At 40.2% G+C, this 19,820-nt stretch overlaps 1 protein-coding gene across 3 annotated transcripts in view; it reads left to right on the top strand.

Moving 5' to 3' along the window:
• dnajb6b (DnaJ heat shock protein family (Hsp40) member B6b) overlaps nucleotides 1–19,820 on the top strand; it is a 151,995-nt gene that overhangs the window by 16,368 nt on the left and 115,807 nt on the right. For all 3 annotated transcript variants that reach the window (XM_043690700.2, XM_043690701.2, XM_087987557.1), the window contains 4 exons: nucleotides 3,542–3,638; nucleotides 12,538–12,647; nucleotides 17,606–17,665; nucleotides 19,404–19,508. In XM_043690700.2, coding sequence (XP_043546635.1) covers nucleotides 3,574–3,638; nucleotides 12,538–12,647; nucleotides 17,606–17,665; nucleotides 19,404–19,508 — 340 coding nt within the window. In that variant the 5' untranslated portion in view covers nucleotides 3,542–3,573. The remainder of the gene's footprint in view (nucleotides 1–3,541; nucleotides 3,639–12,537; nucleotides 12,648–17,605; nucleotides 17,666–19,403; nucleotides 19,509–19,820) is intronic.

Raw genomic sequence — 19,820 nt, 5'->3', positions numbered from 1 at the left:
TGGACTACAGGGAGAACTAGCCATTTGGATATAGAACTGGCTCAAAGGTAGAAGACAGAGGGTGGTGGTGGAGGGTTGTTTTTCAGACTGGAGGCCTGTGACCAGTGGAGTGCCACAAGGATTAGTGCTGGGTCATCTACTTTTTGTCATTTACATAAATGATTTGGATGCGAGCATGAGAGGTACAGTTAGTAAGTTTGCAGATGACCTCAAAATTGGAGGTGTAGCGGACAGTGAAGAGGGTTACCGCAGATTACAACAGGGTCTGGACCTGATGGGCCTGTGGGCTGAGAAGTGGCAGATGGAGTTTAATTCAGATAAATGTGAGGTGCTGCATTTTGGGAAAGCCAAATCTTAGCAGGACTTGTACGCTTAATGGTAAGGTCCTAGGGAGTGTTGCTGAACAAAGGGACCTTGGAGTGCAAGTTCATAGCTCCTTGAAAGTGGAGTCGCAGGTAGATAGGATAGTGAAGAAGGCGTTTGGTATGCTTTCCCTATTGGTCAGAGTGTTGAGTGTAGGAGTTGGGAGGTCATGTTGCGGCTGTACAGGACATTGGTCAGGCCACTGTTGGAATATTGCGTGCAATTCTGGTCTCCTTCCTATCGGAAAGATGTTGTGAAACTTGAAAGGGTTCAGAAAAGATTTACAAGGATGTTGCCAGGATTGGAGGATCTGAGCTATAGGGAGAGGCTGAACAGGCTGGGGCTGTTTTCCCGGGAGCGTCGGAGGCTGAGGGGTGACCTTCTAGAGGTTTACAAAATTTGAGGGGCATGGATAGGATAAATAGACAGTCTTTTCCCTGGGGTCGGGGAGTCCCGAACTAGAGGGCATAGGTTTAGGGTGAGAGGGGAAAGATATGTAAAAGAGACCTAAGGGGCAACGTTTTCACGCAGAGGGTGGTACATGTATGGAATTAGCTGCCAGAGGATGTGGTGGAGGCTGGTACAATTGCAACTTTTAACAGGCATTTGGATGGGTATATGAATAGGAAGTGTTTGGAGGGAGGGCCGGGTGCTGGCAGGTGGGACTAGATTGGGTTGGGATATCTGGTCGGCATGGACGGGTTTGACTGAAGGGTCTGTTTCCATGCTGTACATCTCAATGACTCCGACTCTAAAATGCAGATACTATTAACATGTAACTCTACCTACCATGAAGGACTGTGCAATGAGGGGGGAGGAGAAAGGTGTCTGCCCCCAACCTCTTAATGTAAATCCAAATGTAGTGAATTGTAATAGCTAGAAGATGGAGTAGGTAATTCAGCCCCATTAGCTTGCTCTGCAACATAATCATGGCTGATCTTATCTTGACCTCAATTCTCTTTTCCTACTTGGCTTCCATAATCCATTACTAATCTAAATTTGAGTGCAAAATAATGGAGTGTATTTCAGACTTAAATGACTGCTTTATTTCTGAAAATTGTTAGGGAGGTCGTAAAGCCTATGTAACTCCGTAAGGTTCTCAATGTGTCATGGTGCTCTTCAGCTTTGTGTCTAGTTAAAATTGAATGGTACGTCCAAAATCCAAAGAGGGAAGCTATGTCAAGTATTATGAAGGTCTGGAGGTGTACTGTATCTTTTAAGTGAGGAAGCGAGCTAGGACTAACAATGCACAGTCCTGAACAGTGTAATAATGTAACACCTGGTCGAAACAAAAAGCAGCAGCTGGGTTGCCATGAAACCAAAACAAAAATTAGAATTTGGCCAATCCGTTTAAATTATGCTCCAAGTTACCAAAATCCAATGAAATTTGAATTTATTATTTTGATAATATTAAAACCAGTGAAGCAATCTGATGTTTTGGGGTATAAAGCTAGGCATTTTGAACAGTTATGGGGAGAACAGCCAAAGACCACCAAATGTAGACTGCTTGCTGAAGAGCTGTCTGTGAGGAGTCTGCACAGCAGAATATCGAGGCCAACTTGGAGAGAATCTGCAAAGCTGACTGGCTTTGCAAGGTTTTTTTGTAAATCTTAATCGGGATTTTCCTTATCTGACTAGTATTATAGCCAGGGAGGTTTAAAAGAAAGTTGTAAATAGTTGTTGGTTTTAATATTCTCTGTTGGATTTAAAGAATAAAATTGTTAATTTTTACTTTAGTAACCCCTGGGATAGTTGTTTACCTCAAATTTTAACAGGTTATGGTATGAGATGAACTTTTTCTGTGTGGCTGGTTTAAATTGTTGTAACACAAATGAATGTGTGCAACTGTCTTTGCTTTTGGAAGCTGAGAAATTGAAAGTAAAGAGTGAGTTGCTAACCAAGCACAGGCTTGAGAAAATGCATTCTGTCTACAGTGGATTTGTTGCTGCTCCACTTGTGGGAACTTGATAGAAAAACTTTTTCATGTACTTTTTTTTTATTTTCACCTGCTAGTTTGTTTCCTTATAGGTCAGACCGCTCCTGTCAGAATTGAAGGGTTGACTGATTCATCACTCTTTTTATCCTAGTTGATCAATAAATAATTTGTGGAGGTAATAGTAAATTGTATTTGAATAAAGAGTTAAAAAGAAAGTAAATTGCCAAGGATCTGTTTTGAATCAAGTAATTTGGCATCTCATAACAAGAAACTGTAACAAGTTGACAAATGTGATTTGAGGGAAGCTGCTTTTCTGTTTGTAGATAGCAGATTTAAACACTAGTATAATACCATGTTAGATAATCCAGTCGTTGCAACTAACTGCTTTTTAGTTGCAATGTCCACTACTTGCAGTATAGGACCATTGCATCTTTGTGAAGAAAGGTATCTCCAGAACTTCTCCTAGTTTATACATTTTTATGGTGAAAATGTGACTTAAAATGACGTTCTGGGTTTGTCTTTGTGATTTAGGTGTTTCTGACGGGATTTGTTGCTCATCCTAATTGCCTTGAATTGTGTGGCTTTCAGACTACTTGAAGGCACAGGAAAGTCATCATGTTAGTGTGGGTCTGGTGTTAGATGTAGGCCAGAATGGGATGTTCCCCCTCAAAGGACAATAGCAAACTAGATAGGTGTGTGTATATATAGCACTCATAATTGTCTTGGTCTCCATTTGGTTCTAACCCTCATACCCCTCTTTATTTCATACCATGTTCACCAAAATTTCTTTCATCTTTTTAAGATTGACAATGGATTGTCTAGATGTAAGCCCTGACTGGAACTGACTTTTTTTTATATGAAGTTTGGCTAGAATTGTTTTCTCTTGTGACTAAACCAGTGGTTGGATATTTGTAAATATGCAGTTAAATCCATGCACTTAATAGATTCTGCACATTGTGCAAAATAAATAACAACTACAGTTGCTTTGAAATATAACAAAGCTTTGCAATCTTTTCTCTAGCATCATGTTTTGCATTGTCTGACCTAAAGTTAGAAACCTCGCAGTAGTCTGTTTGAACAGTGTATTGCAGTCCTGAGGCCAGCTGTTTCAATATAATTAATTTGCTCTGCTTATTAAATGTTTGTACTTCAAGGATTTTTACATTTTTCATCTACTGTTTCTTGACATTTGAATGTACCAAAATGCTTGAATGAACTTTTTGACTTTGTGTAACTTTTTAGGGTTTTCATCCAGAAGAACTAAATCGCTAAAAATGGTGGACTACTACCAGGTATTGGGAGTACATAAAAATGCTTCTCAGGAAGAAATTAAAAAATCGTAAGTATTTTATGCTGAACCAGTAATAGAATATTCTAGCATTAATCTTATTTTAATGCTTACTGATTCTGTGAAATGATCGGAGATGAGTTGGGTGGGAATCTATATTTCGAATTTTACAAATGAAGCTGATCTATTGTATAACTTTGAATATTTTAGTTTTTGTCTGTCAGTTCTTTTAATTAAACTTATTCCAGTTCCCGACGACTTGTTTTCTATACTTGATTTTGCAACTGATTTTTAGTACTAATTCCCATCTTGTAAGCTAATTGACACTTCATCCTAATTCAATGCAGTCCCTATAGCCATCAAGCCTGCTGTACTGTTCAGTAGGATCATACTAATCACTTTTTGATGCCAGTTTCCCATTTAATCCCTTGATTTCTGTAGCATGTATAATTGTTCTAACCTTTAGTATTCAATATGCTCATTGACGACATATCCATAACTGAGTAGGGGGTTGCAAAGATTCTGCTTGCCATAGTCCCAGCTAAATAACCTTATCCCCTCATTTCTCCAGCTATAGGAAACCGTCTCCTACATCTACCCTGTCCAGTCCCCCAGGTTTTTTTAAAATTGAGGTTAGTGTTCCTAAACTACAGCAAATGCTAGGCCTATGATTAGACATTTTTTTCAAGGAGCACCCTCATTGGAGATTAATCCACTGAGCCTTATTTCTTAGGGAGACAAACTATACGTTGTACTTGGTAATCTCACCAAAGCTGTCATAGAATTGCAGTAAAACCTCCTTTAATGTTGCTTTTCAAGATCTGCCATACAAGTTATTGCCTCTGAAATACTACATAATATGCAATTAACATGATTCATGCATGAAGATTTCAATACCGATATGTGCTAGTTTTTCCACTTAAACACTGCTCTGCTATTGTTCCAAGCAAAATGAATAACCTCACAATTGTGCTCCATTAACCAACTTGATGAGCCTTTATCCATTTTGCGGTCTGCGTCCTTGTGATTTGCAGTCATTCCTAGTTTAATCAGTGAATGTTGAAGGTGGCTGAGAGCCAAGCGTTGATTCTTGTTGATACTCTACTGATTACACCTTGCGATTTTTAAAAAAAAGTTCACTCTTGACCTTTTTGGTATACTATCTAGTTCTAACCCCATGCTCTTGTATCTTGGAACTTATGAACTGACCTCTTGTGTAGCACTTTATCAAATGCCATTGGAAAAATTGAAATGTGTTGCATTCTCTGGCTTCCCTCCATGTTCTGCTCATTATCATTCAAAAATAACATGACTTTGATTTCATAACTCTTTACTCTGCTGTATCTTGATTGTCAAGCCCTAATAGACTCTCGCATTTCCCTGTAATTGATATCAAACTGAAAAAATGAAGAGTTTGAAATAATTGGCTCAAGAGGAGCACAGCTTTTTCTTTACTTGCTCACATCTTCAGTTTCCTGGCTTTCTTATTGTGTGGTCATCAAAGCCCACTTTGAGCAGCTTGTTTCTTAGAATTGTCCTTGCATATTTGAATTTTAACTGGCAAATGTTCAGTTGCCTGCTATAACAAATTGACTTTTTTTAACTTGTGAAATGCTCTGATGACATCTAGTGACAGAAAGAAGATACTGCTTGTATTTAACCCTAAACCAGAGACTGACTTTTAATTATTCCCTGTCTGCGTTTTGTTTAGAATTGGCTTTCGCCTTAAGTGGTTGTAAATGAAATTTTGGATAAGTGCTATTGCACAGATTGCTTTAGTTCTTTATTATACAAGTCCAATTATAAGTTGAATAAGGCTTCTGTCACTAATAGCATATGAAAATAATCAGGATTGTCTAATGTCAGTACCTATCTATGCTTGTTTATTCCTGAAGGAATCATTAATTGATAAACAGGAAAACTACAGTATTTTTTTGTATGACAGAGGCTAGCAGCAGTACTTTTTAATGTTTCCTGTTTCTGACCATTTTGGAAATTACTTATAGAAACTATTAGCAAGTTCTTCTATTTATCTTTGCAACATCTTTCTAGAATATGTGCTTTATTGATTTTGATTTGGTTACGAGAGTTCCTAAAGAGCATAAAGCATCTGGCTACAGACAGTTTACTTTTGCAAGCATTGTCTTGGCTTGACAGGATGATGAATACTTAAGCTTTGCTGAACAGGCCTGAGCGTATTCCAGACTGGATGTATTCTATCATGAAATTGTAGAAACTTGCACCAAAGGACCAATTGGTCTTTTTGTATTTAGATCTAGAATTAAGTTTTGGTTTTATTTTCAAGTACAAGAGTTGGACGGATTGGACCGAAGGGTCTGTTTCCATGCTGTAAATCTCTATCACTCTACAGTGAAAGGTGTATAATATTGCCATTGCTGGTGCCATTTTGGGTGCAAAGGTACTAGGTGTAAAACCTTGGGTACAAAAATACATTAAAGTTTAACACTACAGATGTTAGTAGAGAAATAAAGTGAAGTTAAACCTTAGCCTTGGCCCTGCAGATGCTACATGCCAGGCTTTTCCTTCAAGGACTCGCTCCACCCCACACTAGGCTAAGTCCTGCCAGGCTTGCTCGCCACCATGCTGCCAACTGCCACTTCACATGCCAGCTGCTTTGACTGCCATCTGGGCTCGCCAGGCTTTGCCACTGATCACTGCTTCACCACTGCCATCTGGGCAATGCTCAACTGCTTATCTTGTCAGGCCCAGACAATGCTTGTAAAGGCAAGCTGCGTGCAGCCAGGTCTGTTGGAACCTTTGCAACAAAATCAAAATAAAACTCTGGCTTTCTGAAAACTAGGTTGTGCACCTCTGCTTTACTGTAATTGTGTAATTTCCTCATTGAGTACTTGTGTGACCTATTTTACTTAAGTTACTTAAGGAATCTGCTTTTCAGGTTGAGGTTCTGATAGTCATAGAGATGTACAGCACCGAGACGGACCCTTCGGTCCAACCCGTCCACGCCAACCAGATATCCCAACCCAATCTAGTCCCACCTGCTAGCACCCGGCCCATATCCCTCCAAACCCCTCCCATTCATATACCCATCCAAATGCCTGTTAAATGTTGCAATTGTACCAGCCTCCACCACATCCTCTGGCAGCTCATTCCATACATGTACCACCCTCTTCGAGAAAAAGTTGCCCCTTAGGTCTCTTTTTTTATATCTTTCCCCTCTCACCCTAAACCTATGCCCTCTAGTTGATAATTGTGGAAGAAGTGCTCCAAACAATTTCAGTCTTATCAGTAGTTTTGATTATTGTAACCTTGTTATTGATCCACTTGCCAGAGATTGTTTTCAATATCAACTATCAGAACCATTCATCTTGAAAATCTCTGGATGCACCTTTTTTTTTTGTCTCAAGGAGAACAGTCCTCTAATGTTTCTGACCATATACAATCTCATCCATGGTATCATATGAGTAAAGGATCTCTATCTGCCTATCAAACAACAAAAGACCAAAGAATAGTACAGCCCTTTGGCCCACCAAGAATATGACACCTTTTTAAATTTAAAAAACTTTCTACCTCTGTGGGGATGCTGGGGATATTGACCTGGTTGAGGTTGCAGGTGTTGGTGTCTGTGTCATTCCAGTGGCTTCGCAGGAGTGTGTGCCGGCAGAGTTTGGTGGTACAGCTCCAGCACCTTATGTTTGCTGTAGACACATTCCAGGCATTTACCACTCTCTGTAAAAATAAAATTTGACACACTCTCATCCTTTAAACTACTCAATTTTTCCTTGAGCCCTTGTCCCTTAGACATTAACACTTCTACCCTCGGAGAAAAAAAGACTCTGACAATCCATTCTATTCATGCCCCTCAATGTTGTAAACTTCTTAGGTTGCACCTCAACCTTCAACATTCAAATGAAAGCATTCCAAGTTTGTCCAGTCACTCTTCATAACTAATACCCCCCCAAACCGGGCATCATTCTGGTAAACAGTTTCAGTTCCCTCAAGCCTCCTGTCCTCTTTTGTGAGGTTGTGACCTTAACTGCACACAATATTACAGATGTGGTTTAACTAAAGTTCTGTACAGCTGCAATATGACTTGACAATTTTTATATTTTATACCTGACCTTATCCATCTGTGTTGCAACTTTCAAGGAACTGTGGACCTGGATGCCTAGATCCCTCTGCTACTAAGGGTTTGCCATTTACTGGATACTTCCCTCCTGAAATGGTCTTCAAAGTACATCACCTTTCATTTGTCTGGATTAAACCCCACCTGCCATTTCTCTGCACAAGTCTCCAGCTTATTTATATCCTACAGTATCCTCTGACAAGTCTTCACACTATCCACAGCTCTCCAATCTCTGTCATCCACAAATGTATTGATCAGACCATTACATTCTCCTATCTATATACATCAAAACAAACAGGAGACTCAACACCGTTCCCTTTGGAGCGTTACTGGTCATGGGTATCCAGTCAGAAAAACACCCTTATACCACTACTGTCTTCTATGACAAACGCAGTTTCTGTATTCATCTTACTGGCTCATCATGCATCCCACAAGACTTCACCTTTTAATTGGAAATGTGTTGCTGGAGAAGCGCAGCAGGTCAGGCAGCATCTAGGGAACAGCATCTGAAGAAGGGATAATGCCCGAAACGTCGATTCTCCTGTTCCCTAGATGCTGCCTGACCTGCTGCGCTTCTCCAGCAACACATTTCCATCTCTGATCTCCAGCATCTGCAGACCTCATTTTCTCTTCACCTTTTAATTAGCTTCTTCTCTAAATCTGCTTTTCACTTTAAACTTGTGCGTCCTTGTTCTTGCACCTTTTACTAAAGGGAACAGCTATTTTGTTTCTTTACTTTTTGTTCATCCTGTCGGTCATCTTGAAACCTGTAGTTTTCCTCATCTGTTGACTTTGTTTTGTATTTAAATTTTATAATGCTTCTCTCGACACCTGCTCAGTTTAAAACCAGCCAAAAACTGACCCTTTAACACCCACACACTGGTTTTCCAGTCTGAAAACATTCATCTGTCAAAGAGATCCACACAAAGGAAAAGGCCTGAGCCACCAAGTGTCTGCCAGTCAAGTACAATTCCTTAATTATTATAATCACATTTTCTAGTATTTGGCCCATCGACTTGTATGTACTTGAATTTCTGTTTTAGTCAGTTTTTCTATTCATACTGCTATTTTCATCTTGTGTCTTTTGAGTGGCACTTTGAAATTCCAGAATGCATCTAACAATGTATAACAGGTCTTCACTGTGATCAATTTGTTCTACATTAAAGAATTCCTGCATTTCAGTCTGTCCCAATTTGCCTTTTGTAAATGTATGATGACTCTTTGATTAACTTTTTGACTTTCCAAGATATGCCCCAGAAATGGTTTCCAATAACTCCACTGATTTTGGGCTCACTGGCTTGTAATTTTCTGAATAACTATTTCCCCTTTCTTGAATGGTGCTGAGAACATCAGCCGAACTATCTTTTGCTGCTACTGAACTCTGAGGATTGAAAGTTTGTCACCTGTGCCTTGGCTATTTCTGTTCTTTAGGATATATCCTAGATTACTGGATAGTAATTAGGAGTAGATCATTAACCAACTTCAATAAGTCTTTTAGAATGTCTTTTGTTTCAAATATCTTGTTGCTATAAGTTCCAGCATGCCCCCCCCATACCTCCACTACAATAATTCACGTTTCATATCATCCTCTGCGTTTGAAGGTAAATGCAATGACTGGTATTGCCATGTCCTCGTCTCTGAAGGTTTATTTCTATTTGGGTTCTTAATTCCAATTCTTTTCCTACCATACTTTTTACTTACTTCATTTTTGTTTGACTTTGTTTCACCCTTAATCTTAACCTGTTTCCTGTACAATATTAATTGTGTTGCCTCTATGCTTTCTGATTTCACTTGTATTCTCCTACATTTATTGCAAGCTTCCAATTTTGTTTTAACTACTTTTGTAATTTAAAGCACTTCAACTGTGGATGTTATGGTAACTTTCCCTTCATTGCAGCATGCCTAGATTTGCCCTGAAGTATCTTTTCTGAATGTTGCCTCCTACTCCATTGCTGCTTTACCCTGCAATCTACCTGTGGTCAATTAAATTTCTTCAGTTGAGCATTTTAGCTGATTTTGGTTTTGAATACTGAATGTCGATTAGTTAAGTTTTTACTGACTCCACTTGCCCTACTGCATTTGAGTCTGATTCACCTACTCCTTTTTTTTGAACATGAGCTATATTAATTAACTACTTTGCACACTTCAGGAACTATTTGTCTTTCCTATTCTACTGCCTTCAGTATACAGGAAGACCTTGCCCTCATTTTGATACACTTTTTGAAATTTACTAACAAATTTTGATTTTGGCTTGAAGTTTTATTAAGTTGCATTAACTACTATACTGAAAGTATAGTATTTATTCTTTGCCTTCATTCTCCATGTACTAGATTACCTTCCTGCCTGGTGCTGCTTGGATCTACATTTGTCTCCTGCTTTTGTACACTCTGTTCTATTACTGGGCTTTTTTTTTAAAAAGTGGCACTCCCAAAGTCTTGCATGTTGCATTTAGTCAAAGTGGAGGTGTATTGCTCAGCTGTTAAGTGGTCAGTTTTTTCTTCAAGCTGTTGCTTCCAATTTGGGTGAATGTCTTAAATGTATCCGTTCATATGAATAATAGGTAATGTAATATCTGAATATTTCTACCTGTTTCAGCCACGGTTTTAGCACTACCACAAGACTGAATTATCCAGTGTTTGAACTGTATTAGAAACAATATCTCAATCATTATGCACTTAATTCTTCATAACCTGAGTTAACATAGAATTCCAGCTTTATTTGCTAGAAACACAATGACCTGAAGGTGGATAAATCACCTGGACCAGATGGACTCTACTCCAGAGTTCTAAGGGAGATAGCTGACAAGATAGATCACCACTAAAGCCTTCACTTTCAGGGAGGGTCCCATAGGACTAGAAAATCACTAATGTGACACCCCTATTTAAAAAGGGAGTAGAAATAAAGATGGAAAATTACTGACCAATTAGCGAAACCTTGGTCGTGGGTATGATCTTGGAATCTATGGTGAAGGATGAGATTTCTGAGTACTGGGAAGTGTATAGCGAAATGGAGTAAAGCCAGCATAGTTTCATCAATGGAAGGTCATGCTGAAAAAATATTCAAAGAATTCTTTGAGGAAGTAATGAGCATGTTACACCGAGAGCCAATGGATTCTATCTACCTGGACTTCAGGTTAGGGGAGTGGATTAAAGTGTGAGGTTGTTTTTTGGTAGGAAGGTTAGAGGCATGGACTGTTTTCTAAATGGGTAGAAAGTTCTGAAATGTAAAGTCTTAAGAGTTCTAGTCCAGGATTCTATAATGTAAACTTGCAGGTTGAGTCAGTAGTTAGGAAGGCAAATGCAATGATGGCATTTATTTTGAGGACTTGAATATAAAAGCAGCAATGTACTTCTGAGGCTATGTCAGGCTCTGGTCAGACCACATTTGGAGTATTGTGTGCAGTTTTGGGCTCCATATCTCGGGAAGGGTGTACTGGCTCTGGAGTGTGTTCAGCAAAGTTCACGAGATTGGTCCCAAGAATGAAAAGCTTAACATACATGGAACGTTTGAGGACTCTGGGTATATACATGAGAGTTTAGAAGGATGAGGGAAGATCTAATTGAAACATACAGAATACTGAATGGTTTGGACAGAGTAAATGTTGGGAAGATGTTTCCATTGGTAGGAGAGATTAGAGCCTAGCCTTAGAATAAACTGAGATGAGGAGAAACTACTTCAGCCAGAAAGTAGTGAATCTATGGAATTTGTTGCCACAGAAGGCTGTGGAGGCCAGGTCATTGAGTATATTTAAGATTAAAGTAGGTTCTTGAGTGTCACTGGTTACGGAGAGAAAGTGAGAGAATGGAATTGAGAAACATTGAGCAGACTCGATGGGTTGACTGGCTTAACTTCTGCTCCATTGTCTTATTTTGTTTGAACCCAAATCCTTTTAAGCACTATAATCTATCTTCATCCTCTGTATTATGGTAGTGATGCATAGCTCCACTTTGCCCAAATAACCACCTTGCAAGTACAGACAGTCCAAGGCTGAGATTTGTCTTTTTTTTTCTCTCCAAGGCTGCTACTTTAATTAGTCTCCATTACTGCCTGGCTGAAATAGATTAGAAATTTATTCTAGGATGTTGGATCAAAGAATTGTTCTGACACTTAATTCCTGATGTACCAAAGGCAAACTGTTATTGTTTCTTATTTTACCCCAATTTTCTCAAAATATCAATCGCCTAACTTTTCATACTGTTTGAATATATCCAAGTCAGTTACATTATAATTCATCATTCTGGAGACCATATCATTATTTTAACTTGTTCGAACTTCACATTTTCAAAGTTTTAAAACTGTGTACCAGAGTACTGTTTTTATTGGCTGAAATTGGGCGCTGATATTTCTGTGGCATGTTGAGTTTGTAATTCTACTGAATTACAGTAAACTGGACTGTCTGGCAATGAAGTGTGTATTCTTGGTCACTTGTTTGGGGTAAAACCATGAGGTTATTCTTGTTGGGATATCCTAATTAAAGGTTACTATGGGAGTAGCAAATGCATGTTGCACTGTACAAGCTACTTTGGTTGCTGTAAGTATAACAATTTTTAATCAGCCCTTGAAATCTACTTGGACAACTTCGTAGAGCAATCTGAAATTTATAATTCCTCAGTGCGTTCTGAAGTCTTTTGTAGCAATGCTGGCAAAATGGCTGCGTGGCTGGGAAATCTGATTTAGGTTGTAAAATTTGCATATAATTGGTTTCTTTGAACAATCATTACATGAATAAAGTTACACACAAATGGTACCATTGGCTGAGAGAGGTACAAATCTGTGCACTTGACTAAACTGTATAACCAGTTCTTAACAAGCAAAGTTATAAATTGATGGTTGCATTTTTCAAAGATATCGCAAGCTGGCACTGAAGTGGCACCCTGATAAAAATCCTGATAACAAGGAAGAGGCAGAGTCTAAATTTAAACAACTTGCAGAAGCTTATGAAGTTCTTTCTAATGGTAAGCATTATTGGATGTGAATATTTGATCTGAGTGGATAGTTCTGACAGTTGTGAATTGTGTTGTCAATTTTCTGGTACATTTGAAGGCACTTAAGATCAAATTGCAAAAACCCATAGAATGGGTTTCTGTTGGATGGAGATTGGCTTGGTGGTGTTGTATGTTGCCCTCTTCAATTAAGTTGACCTCTTTTTTTTATCACTTTTGAAAATTATATTAAACTAGATAAAATTTACCACTCTAAAATTTGAGATTCCTAATATCAGACATTCTTAATGTAGACATATTTGCAGGCCTTCAGTTTGTGGCTTCAATTTTCTACGTTGCAACAGAAATGTTCTGCAACAAGCAGCCAACAACCCTTGTCCACCATCATAAATGCTCAAATATAAACAGGTACAGCAAATGCGTACAAAGGCAAACTGAATATTGATGCATATTGCTAGGGAAGACAGTATAAAAGTTGAAATATCTTGCTCCAGTTGTATATGATCTTTAATGCGATTGCATTTGAAGTTTCACCTTTTGTTCTACTAAAGATAATTACATTAGAAGATCTTGTGAAGGTTCACCTGACTACTGCCACAAGGGGGTTCTCTTGTGAGAAAATGTTGTGGGTTTGGGCCTATACAATTGGGTCCAGAAGAATGAAGTGATTTTATTAAATGTAAATCATGAACTTGGCAAGGTTTGTTCTGAGTGTATTGTCCTACCTGGCCCCTCCCCTATCCCTGGATCAGTGGTGCTGGAAGAGCACAGCAATTCAGGCAGCATCCGAGGACAGGCAAAATCGACGTTTCGGGCAAAAGCCCTTCATCAGGAATAAAGGCAGAGAGCCTGAAGCATGGAGAGATAAGCTAGAGGAGGGTGGAGGTGGGAGAGAGTGGCATAGAGTACAATAGGTCAGTGGGGAAGGAGATGAAGGTGATAGGTCAGGGAGGAGAGGGTGGAGTGGATAGGTGGAAAAGGAGCTGGGCAGGTCGGACAAGTCCGGACAGGTCAGGGGATCGAGTTTCTGGAGGTTAGAAGCTAGGATGAGGTGGGGGAAGGGGAAATGAGGAAACTGTTAAAATCCACATTGATGCCCTGGGGTTGAAGTGTTCCGAGGCGGAAGATGAGGCGTTCTTCCTCCAGGCGTCTGGTGGTGAGGGAGCGGCGGTGGAGGCGGCCCAGCACCTCCATATCCTCGGCAGAGTGGGAGGGGGAGTTGAAATGTTGAGCCACTGGGCGATGTGGTTGATTGGTGCGGGTGTCTCGGAGATGTTCCCTAAAGCGCTCTGCTAGGAGGCGTCCAGTCTCCCCAATGTAGAGGAGACCGCATCGGGAGCAACGGATACAATAGATGATATTAGTGGATGTGCAGGTAAAACTTTGATGGATGTGGAAAGCTCCTTTGGGGCCTTGGATGGAGGTGAGGGAGGAGGTGTGGGCGCAGGTTTTACAGTTCCTGCGGTGGCAGGGGAAAGTGCCAGGATGGGAGGGTGGGTCGTAGGGGGGCGTGGACCTGACCAGGTAGTCACGGAGGGAACGGTCTTTGCGGAAGGCGGAGAGGGGTGGGGAGGGAAATATATCCCTGGTGGTGGGGTCTGTTTGGAGGTGGCGGAAATGTCGGCGGATGATTTGGTTTATGCGAAGGTTGGTAGGGTGGAAGGTGAGCACCAGGGGCGTTCTGTCCTTGTTGCGGTTGGAGGGGTTGGGTCTGAGGGCGGAGGTGCGGGATGTGGATGAGATGCGTTGGAGGGCATCTTTAACCACGTGGGAAGGGAAATTGCGGTCTCTAAAGAAGGAGGCCATCTGGTGTGTTCTATGGTGGAACCGCTCCTCCTGGGAGCAGATACGGCGGAGGCGGAGGAATTGGGAATACGGGATGGCATTTTTGCAAGAGGTAGGGTGGGAAGAGGTGTAATCCAGGTAGCTGTGGGAGTCGGTGGGTTTGTAGAAGATGTCAGTGTCAAGTCGGTCGTCACTGATGGAGATGGAGAGGTCCAGGAAGGGGAGGGAGGTGTCAGAGATGGTCCAGGTAAATTTAAGGTCAGGGTGGAATGTGTTGGTGAAGTTGATGAATTGCTCAACCTCCTCGCGGGAGCACGAGGTGGCGCCAATGCAGTCATCAATGTAGCGGAGGAAGAGGTGGGGAGTGGTGCCGGTGTAATTACGGAAGATCAACTGCTCTACGTAGCCAACAAAGAGACAGGCATAGCTGGGGCCCATACGTGTGCCCATGGCTACCCCTTTGGTCTGGAGGAAGTGGGAGGATTCAAAGGAGAAATTAAGGGTGAGGACCAGTTCGGCCAAACGAATGAGTGTGTCGGTGGAGGGGTACTGTTGGGAACGTCTGGAGAGGAAAAAACGGAGGGCTTGGAGGCCCTGGTCATGGCGGATGGAGGTGTAGAGGGATTGGATATCCATGGTGAAGATGAGGTGTTGGGAGCCGGGGAAACGGAAGTCTTGGAGGAGGTGGATGGCGTGGGTGGTGTCTCGAACGTATGTGGGGAGTTCCTGGACTAGGGGGGCCATTGTTTTTACCCCTCCCCTATCCCTGTTGACCTGCATTTACGACAGCTAATCCACCTGTCCTCCACATTCCTGCACACTATATTCAATGTAACATGGCTGTTCTAAGTAACCCATACATCCCTGGCCCGTGGAAGGAAACTAGAGCACCTAATAGCAAGGCTGAAACTTTATTGCTGGAACAGCACAGCAGGTCAGGCAGCATCTAGGGAACAGAAGATTCGACGTTTCGGGCACATGCCCTTCTTCAGGAAACGTCGAATCTTCTGTTCCCTAGATGCTGCCTGACCTGCTGTGCTGTTCCAGCAATAAAGTTTCAGCTTTGATCTCCAGCGTCTGCAGACCTCACTTTCTCCACCTAGTAGCAACCCAAGTAGAGAAACTCTGCACAATCACCTGAGACTGGAATTAAACCCAGGTCCCTGTCACAGGCAGTAGTGCTAGCCACCATGCCACCCTGTGAATATGTAATTCATAATTTACATGAATATATTTTAATATATGCATAGATGATAATTGCATATGTGTAATGAGACTGAGTGAAAATGCAGTTTAAATGTGAGTGTTGCTAGTTTGGCCAGCATTTCGTGGAGTAGAGATTGCCTGCATTGATGTCTGGAGTTAAATGCCCAAACCAGGAAAGGGCCAGGTTTTCTTCCTCAAATGACAGAATCAGTTGGGTTTTTATGCCATCTGATAGTAGTTACCTGGCTACCATAAAGCTAGCTTTTTGTTTCAGATGGCAGTCTGACAGGTGGACTTTAAACTTCTATCCCCAGACTATTAACCTGGAACTCAGGGTTTAATAAAGCTACCAGTGCACCACCACCTTCACTCTAATTCCTACCTTGTTTTGTAGATGACAGATAAATAGATAGGCATTGGCAGATCTGAAAGGAGTCTGTAATTCCCAAGCTGTGACCTAGTCTAAGCTATGTTACAGATGTGGGAGATTCAGTGATGGTAAAACCATTGAAGTTTGGGGGAGATGGCTAGATTCTTTTGTTGATAGTTGTTTGACACTTGTGATATGGATGTTACATGTGCATTGCTGAAATAAAACTCATCAGGTAATTCACAGAAATATTAATAGAGGAAAAATGACATTGTGACTACTAATTGGCAGGAAGCTTCTGAGGATTATCATAAAGGATGCAACAGTCACTTGTCACTTAGCTGACCAAGTCTGTTTCCCATGTCATGTTGCATGTTAGAATGGATAGCTTTAATATTGGATGTGTGATGAAGAGTAGTGAGTACTAATTATCTGCCAGTATGCCCACACCTGATCTTGAGGATGTAGTAATCAGTGAAGCAGTTGGAGATGGTTCGAACTTGGATTGTAAACCTCACGAGCTGCCGTGATTTCCTATGATTGAGTTAATTTGCCTTCAACACCCCAACCATTTTCCTTGGGTATAACTCCAAAACAAGCAGTGATCTTAGACTGCTTCTCATTAACCTCAAAATTTAAGACTCTTTAATGCCACAGAGGTTTATTTTCTTTGTCAATGTGTTTGGACAAAGGCTGTAAGTAGTAACTCTTGAATGAGTAAGTGCTGCTTTAATAATTAGTCTCTACTGCTTTGAGTAGACTTTTCGGTTGGTATTTCGTGTTATCAGATGTTTTTGGAACAGGTAGGCTAGGAGTGTGCTAGTTTTGGACTCATTATGTCAGTACTACAGCTGAGACATTGTCAGGGCCTTGGAGTCATGACAACATCTAGTGCTTTCAGCCATTTTCTTGATGCATGGAATGAATAGAATTGGATTACATTTGACAGTTGGGATGCAAGGCACCTTGGGAGGTTAAGACAAGTCATCCAATTGGTACCTACCTGAGGATTGCTTATATTTCAGCCTTTTCTTGGTGTGATATCTTGGGTGTCTCCCCACTGTTGTAAATAGGGATATTTATGGAACTGCTTCCTCTTGTTTAATTGTCCAGCAGCCTGAAGGAGGGCTTATGCCCGAAACGTTGATTCTCCTGCTCCTTGGATGCTGCCTGACCTGTTGCGCTTTTCCAGCAACACATTTTTCAGCATTATTCATGACTGGATAAGGCAGAACTGTTGAACCTTCACTTGACCCATTGATTGTGGGATTGTTTAGCACTGTCAACTAAATTAAGCTTGGCTCCACAGCAGAAAGGGCTTAACGTTCTGTGCTTGAGTTTTTTTTAAAGTAAACTGGGCTCCTGATCAGCTTTTATAAAATTATATATTTGCCCAATGAAGCTGACCTGCAGTTCCACTGAGTCATTTCTAAATCTGAGTTTAGAGCACTGTTTGCCTTGTAATAGCAGCTTTTTCATTAATGTGCTATCCAGTGTTTAGATATGAAGAACATATTATCTAAAGCAATTACAGTTTACAGCTAAAATAATTTGCAGTGTTTTACAGCCCTGATACTAATTATCTTCTGAATGACCTTTTCCAACACAGCTTCAAAACGCAATATCTATGACCGATATGGGAAAGAAGGCTTGACTAATGCTGGTGGAGGTAAGTAAACAGCCTGAATTTTAAGGTTCAAAACGTAATCAAATTAATACTGTTGTGATTTGATTGAACCTTGCTGCTAAGATACTTGTGATTTAGAGTGCTGTAATTATTTTGAAGCTCATCTGGAAAACTTCAGTTTGGTTATTTTAAATATAGTGTTACAGTCTGTTTGAGGGGTGAACCTCTGCATTAGTCACAAAATTTGAACTTTGAAACGAAGTTGATTTTTACCAGTTTTGTCTCACACTGTACATAGCTTAGTAATCAGAGATGTCAAACAGGCTCCTTTAGAATAACTTTAAAAATCAGTTATTGCAAGCAAACCTTAAGCCAAGATGTCATTTACAAACTATGCAAATATATATCTATAACTGCCTCTTAAAGTAATGCACCTCAATTGTGCAATGTTATTGTAGTATTTTGACCAAACAATAATTAAATTCAGGTGAAGAATTTCTTGCAAATGGCCCAGTTGTTGATCTGTGGGGATCATATGGTTGGCATTTGGGTATTTTCCTGGATTATTCCTAGACAGCTGAATTTGCTGCTGTGGAGATTGGTATGTTAGTTTTTTGGGCATCCTGCACATTCATAATGAAGTTTTCCCGTGGGTTTGATGTGTATTGAGATGGATTTGAGTGCAAAGCTTGTTTCTGTCAAGTTCAAATTCTTCACTTATTACACAGTGGGTCACATAGCATCTCTGAAAACAGTGCACACTGATTCTAGTTGAGCAGCTTGTGTTGCAAATCCATCACTTCCCTCCTGCAGTCAGTCATCTTTACCTTCCAAAGAGTCCAGGGTATGTCGAGAAAAGTGCTATTCCAAACTGATATTTCAGATACCATCATAACCGCAGTCTAACCTGCACCTGAAAGTGATTTTTTTGATTGCTGTGACTTTGTAATGTTTCCTTTTTCATTTCGCCCAAGTTGGCTTTTTTCTACAACCCACAAAAGTAAATTGTCCAGAGTAATTTTAAAATTCTCTTCACTTATTCCATTGTAAGATTTAATGGGCACCATAAAGTTTTCAGCTGTGATCATTTATTATGATATTGTACATTGTATTTAAAGGACTTAAGTAAACTGTTAAAAACCAAATTGGTTTAAGGTAATTCTTCAGTTTGGAATATATCAAAGTGAATGCATGTTTGGCTTTTCCTCCCCAGCATTCTACCATTGGTTAGTATTTGCAGATTACTTTGCAATTTTAAGCATTGTTTCGGTTGAAGCACTTTCAAGCAATAGTCAGAATTGAGACTGATCTGTCAACTAATAAGAGCAACCTGCATAAAGAAAGTTGCTTCCAATTCTGACTACTTGACTGGTGTTAACTGTAAATTCTTTTAAACCATTTTCTGCACTTTTATCCGTAATTAGTTTAATGTGTTCTTCACTCCCATTCTAGGATGAAATGCAAGCAAAATTGAATTGCATTTCTCTTCCCACTCAAATTATTTAATATTCCAATAACCAATGTTGACAATTCATTGAGTTTGAGTCCAAGTTTCTCTGCTCATGATATAGTGCATTGAATCTTAATTGCCAAACTCCTTCAAACCATATTTGAAAGGAAATTCATTTTAGTATGATTTGATATTCATTGAAATTCTTAAGCATCAAAAGTTTAATTTAAAACTCGTTTGGAAGATGTTTGAAATTGAAATCCAAACTCTGAAACAACTGGTCTTTTAATGTAAATAATTTATCACAACTTTTGTGCCATATCCCATTAGGTGGTCAGTTTGGAGAAGGCTTCGACTTTGGCTTCACGTTCCGTAATCCTGAAGATGTTTTCAGGGAGTTCTTTGGAGGCAGGGATCCTTTTGCTGACTTCTTCAGTAAGTCATTTTATTGCTCAATATTTTAAAATGTGGGTATCCTTTATAAGTCTTACTGAGAATAAAGAGCAATGGATAGAATAGCACAAGTTCCCCATTTCTAGCTTCACAGAAACAAGGAATAGGACACCTTTGCCATTCTATCCTTTGCTCTCAATCTGTGAAATTGGGGGTTTTGGTGCAGTATGAGCATTCCATTGTCTTGGTTAATTGGTCAACTTTTTATGGTATTGGTCCCATACAGTACTGTCCATTAATTTTTGTACCCACCTTTTATTTTACCATGTAATGTAGAACGTTACAGTGCAGTAC

The sequence above is a fragment of the Chiloscyllium plagiosum genome, unplaced genomic scaffold (assembly GCF_037043375.1).
Source record: "Chiloscyllium plagiosum isolate Xiang-an unplaced genomic scaffold, Cpla_swu_hap1 HiC_scaffold_5, whole genome shotgun sequence".
NCBI classification, from domain to species: domain Eukaryota; kingdom Metazoa; phylum Chordata; class Chondrichthyes; order Orectolobiformes; family Hemiscylliidae; genus Chiloscyllium; species Chiloscyllium plagiosum.
Note: the sequence above shows the minus strand (reverse complement) of the source record. Positions and strands in the feature narration are given on the sequence as shown.